The 4,616-nt window shown below is 36.2% G+C and overlaps 1 protein-coding gene across 4 annotated transcripts in view; it reads right to left on the reverse strand.

Annotated features, from left to right (window-relative positions):
• GALNTL6 (polypeptide N-acetylgalactosaminyltransferase like 6) overlaps positions 1-4,616 on the reverse strand; it is a 1,038,752-nt gene that overhangs the window by 94,463 nt on the left and 939,673 nt on the right. For all 4 annotated transcript variants that reach the window (XM_019636099.1, XM_019636100.1, XM_019636101.1 and 1 more), the window contains exon 9: positions 3,979-4,086. In XM_019636099.1, coding sequence (XP_019491644.1) covers positions 3,979-4,086 — 108 coding nt within the window. The remainder of the gene's footprint in view (positions 1-3,978; positions 4,087-4,616) is intronic.

Raw genomic sequence — 4,616 nt, forward strand, 5'->3', positions numbered from 1 at the left:
GGCAGAGTGCCTGGCTTATGTCACGACCTGTGGGAATGAAGGGTCTCCTGGGAGTCCTTTCACCCATCTGGCACTCAGCCACCTCTGGCTGTGCAGTGTCACTCAGCAAAAGACTCAGTATGCCTTTCTCAGAGTAGCTGCTCACTCTCCTGTGACAAAGAACAGTCAGTCCCTTCCAAAAAAGGGATGTCTGTCGCTGCAGGCCAGGGAACTTTCTAGTCTCCCTACAACTCTAGAAATGAACACCCCTCCTCGCAGGGACTGGCTGTTTGTTCCTGGTGATAAGATTCCACAACTGTGCCTGGTACTGACATTGAACCCTGAGCCAACTCAGTAAAATATCCAGTTTTATTTATGATAAGTGAATACTGTGATTCCCAGATGAAGCTGAATTGTAAGTCACCATGTCTCAGATTTTTTGCGTTTTGTGGGAATTGACATGAAGATGCTAATATTTATTTGGCCCAATAGGGACTTAATTTTGGGCAAAAAATATACTATTTTATATTGTCATAAACAGGAAAAAGTCTATAATCACTGCATTAAAAAGATGTCATTAAATTGGGTAGATTTAGCTTTGTGATTCTTATATTTCTCAGTTCACTGAGGCTGGGTGAAAACTGGGCTAGGAACTGGCTCTGGTCACTGGTCATGAGTTTGGAAATCACTATTCTGTGAACTTTGTTCATTTAATTGAGGTATCATTGAAGGCCCTCGTTCAATTCAACAGCTATGGTACCTTTCCCCCTCCCCTTCCCTCTATCTCTCCATATCTTTATAATACATTTGGACAATTATGTATTGTCTTATATTGTCCTCTAATGATTTAATGTATGGCATCTTCTCTCTTCCAATCAGACTGTTATGTTACTGTTAGGTAAATACAAGGTACTGAATAACTAATTATTTCAGTTTATTTCTAGACTACACACTGGTATGTTGTTAAAAGGGCTGAAGGCTGTTCTCTCGTGTGTATGTGTATGTGTGTGTGGGAGTGTTTGTATATTTTGGAATTGTGCTCGAATCCTCAATTTACAAAGGTACATAAATGAAAGGCACACATTTTTGAAGAATTGAATGAGCTTTGTAAAATAAGAAAACAAACCCTTGGAATCAAGTCTCTACCTTTGCTTCCATCTCCTAGTGAGGCTGGAAAGATTAACTACCTATTGAGTAGACATGGCCCTGCATCTGAAATATCTTTAAAGTCTCTCATCACTTTTGATGATTTAGTAATAAGTATAGTGTAGCTGGTAGTTGAGATTCTCTCACAAAATATCAGAATTGATTTTCATTGTCATATACATTTTCATTTAAAAACTCATAAAAGGTTCCATAGAGTGATAGTTGAGCTTCAATATTTATGACTTTCTGATTTCTTTAGCCGTTTAGGGAAGAAAAAAAAAAAGAGTCCTAAAGTAAAATTTACGTGGAAAAGATTAAAATTCAGAATTATGGACTTTTTTTTTTCCTATGAATGAATACTCACTTTTGGCTGGAAATTTTATGTGCCAGCCCTAATTTCCCTACATTTGACAGTCCTTGAAAAAGTACTTAATTTCTTTCTCTAAAATAGATGAACAGTTTTATTATTTGAAAATAAACCCTTTTGGATCAGCACTAGTTTTCCCCCCAAGCTTTATTGTACTTTTAACTACAAACCAAGAACACACACCATCCATCTTGCAAATGAATGATTCAGTTAGGGGCACAAGCTGGAGAACATATGAGTGAGTGAAAGGGATAAGTGACAGAATGTTCTTATCTTTGGGATATTTTTAACTGCTATGATTTATGATACCCACATGGCTGATTTGTGATATGTACTCAAAGCTCTTCAGTCATTTACCTTTTGGTGAATTCTTGTTGTTTTCCTGAATGAATTTTCAGATTCATGTGTATTAAGTCTTCTGACTAAATCAAATCATATTTCCTTACCCAGGATGCAGTTCTTTAATCGCTTTATAATTTTGTAATTGGTTCCTTTTCTTCAAATAGTGCATTTCTACAGCTACTTAATGGAGTATGTTTTTCAAGTCTTATTAATATTTTGAGGAGAGAGGAATGACTTTTTTCCTTTAAGCAGTATGTGGTGTAACTTCATTACTATTAGCTCAAACTGGTGTAAAAGAGATCATGGGTGCAGATAAAGAAAAATAAATTTTGTTGACAAATAATCTCAGAAAGGGAATAAGAAAGAATCCTACAGTCCCCCAAAACACTCACTATAAAAACAAAATTATTATGTCGTTAGAATGTTTAAGTTTTAGTAAGACCTTAAATCTCTATATAGTATTGTCTGTCGCAGTTTTTTTCTGATTAAAATAATTCTTTCAACAAATATTTGTTGAGTGTGTCCCAAGCCTTGTTCTAGGTGCTGGGAGTATAGCACAGTAGTCCCCCTTATCCCTGGGAGTATGCATTCTAAGACCCTCAGTTGATGCCTGAAACAACTGATAGTACTGAACCCTATCTATGCTTTGTTTTTCCTATACATACAGACACTTTGCAGCTTCTCTTTGGCATATCTGAATTACCAGCATCACTACTCTTGCACTTTGGGGCCATTATTAAATAAACTAATGGTTACTTGAACACAAGCATGTGATACCACGACAGTCGATCTGGTAACCAAGACAGCTACTAAGTGACTAACCCAGGGTGGGGTGGTGAGGGCGGTGGGATTAGGGTGGGGGCAGGGGTGGGGTTAGCATATACAGTGTGGACAAGCTGAATAAACAAATTATTCATGTCTCTGGCAGCACAGAACAAGGTGGCACAAGATTTCATCACGCTACTCAGAATGGCACACAACTTATAGATTATGAATTATTCATTTCTGGAATTTTCCATTTAATATTTTTGAACCATGGTTGACTGTCAACTGAAACCTTGGAAAGTGAAACCATGAATAAGAGAGGGCTACCATAGCAAATAACACAAAGAAAAATCTCTGTCCTTGTGGAATTGATATTCTAATGAATCCTGATAAACTAGTTTATATTTTAAAAAAGCTTGTTATCTGAGCTTATTGAGCTTTATATAAAAGACTCAAATAGTTACATACTGCAGACTAACTAGTAAAAGAACCAAAATGAGTAATTTAGGATTTGTCCTAGTGTTAGCGTTATGCAAAGAAATATGGTAAAAAACCCTTCTTGTAAATTTGGCATCTGAGCAGTAGCAGGTACATATATATAGTGGTGAATAAAACTAATTCTGCTGTGAAGAAGGTAACATGGCAAACAGATAAGATCAGGATAGTTTTGAGAAAGTATTGTGACTATGTCCTCCCAAACATGTATAAAAACATTCTAAAAGGCAGAAGAGAAAATCATCCTTGCATTTGATCTAAGAAAAAGGATTTATTCAAAACAATGCCTGGAAAAAAAGTCTTGGACTTGGGCCGATTTTGGAGTTTTGAGGCTGAAGAAAAACTTTAGGCAGAGCTGGTCCTAGTTACAAGTGAGAAGAAGACAGAGTTTGAGCATCCGCTTCCCCTGTCTTCTATTTACTCCTTTCTCTGTCTGACTTGGGATGGATCCTGTTATACTCCATGTGGAGGGAAGTATTGGACCTTCATTTCAAAGACCTGGGCCTACACTCCTCCTCTGCTATTTATCCGGCTCTGGAGCAGGAACAAGTCATCTTGCTAAGCCTCAGTTTTCTTACTTACAAAATAAAGATAACAATACCAATCTCAGAAGATTAAACAAAATGTATGTGAAAGTGCTTTGAAGCAATTACTAACAAGAATTAGCATAATAGTTAATAGTTCCTTAAGGAATGGCAATAAAACTCTGAGAAACACAGGAACTCTATACATACTAAAGCCTGCCAAATGGAATGGCAGGTGGGGGAGTTTTTATTCAGTTAGGTTTTTCTCTTTTAGCTTAAATTTTACCATGCATGAGGCTGCTTACTCTGCCTACAGAAAGCCATATCAAGCCCAACTTATTCTGATCCCCAGTTACTCACTCTTGCCAGGCTGGTCCCAGATGGAACTTTATAAGGGACGTACTTCCTGTAGATATGACCAACTCTAGAACATGGGACATCGAACATTTCGCCTCCACACATCCAAACCTGAAGAGAGGAAATTTAAAAGTATGACAAAAAAAGAACAGAAAATTTCATACAAAAAAGGAATTACTAGCAAGATTAAAAATAAATCTTAAAATCTCTTAAAGTCTCTAAATCAATAATTTCTATTTATTATAAATGGCTATCCAATAAAGAAAACCACATTAGAAAGAAATCTAGATTCATGAAAGGATAGAACCAAAATAGTAGTTTAATAAAATCGAATTCCCACAGACAATATGTTGGCATTTTAAAAAATTTTAGTAGACATTTACCACAAATATTACATTTTGCTGAAACTTAATGCTCAGATATCTTTTTATGTATATAGATATTTGTTTTGACAGTCTTGCGAAATCATTTGAAGAAGTAACATTGGAATTTAAATATCAATTAAAAAAATTTAAATATAAAAAAATGAAATTTCTTGGCTCAAATAAACTCTCATAAGCTTTCTCTTAAAAAAATGGAATTTCTGGGCCAGCCGAGTGGCGCGATAGTTAAGAACTGGCTTGGGACGCCAGAGGGCCCCG

Source organism: Hipposideros armiger, unplaced genomic scaffold, assembly GCF_001890085.2.
Source record: "Hipposideros armiger isolate ML-2016 unplaced genomic scaffold, ASM189008v1 scaffold_27, whole genome shotgun sequence".
In the NCBI taxonomy this organism is placed as follows: domain Eukaryota; kingdom Metazoa; phylum Chordata; class Mammalia; order Chiroptera; family Hipposideridae; genus Hipposideros; species Hipposideros armiger.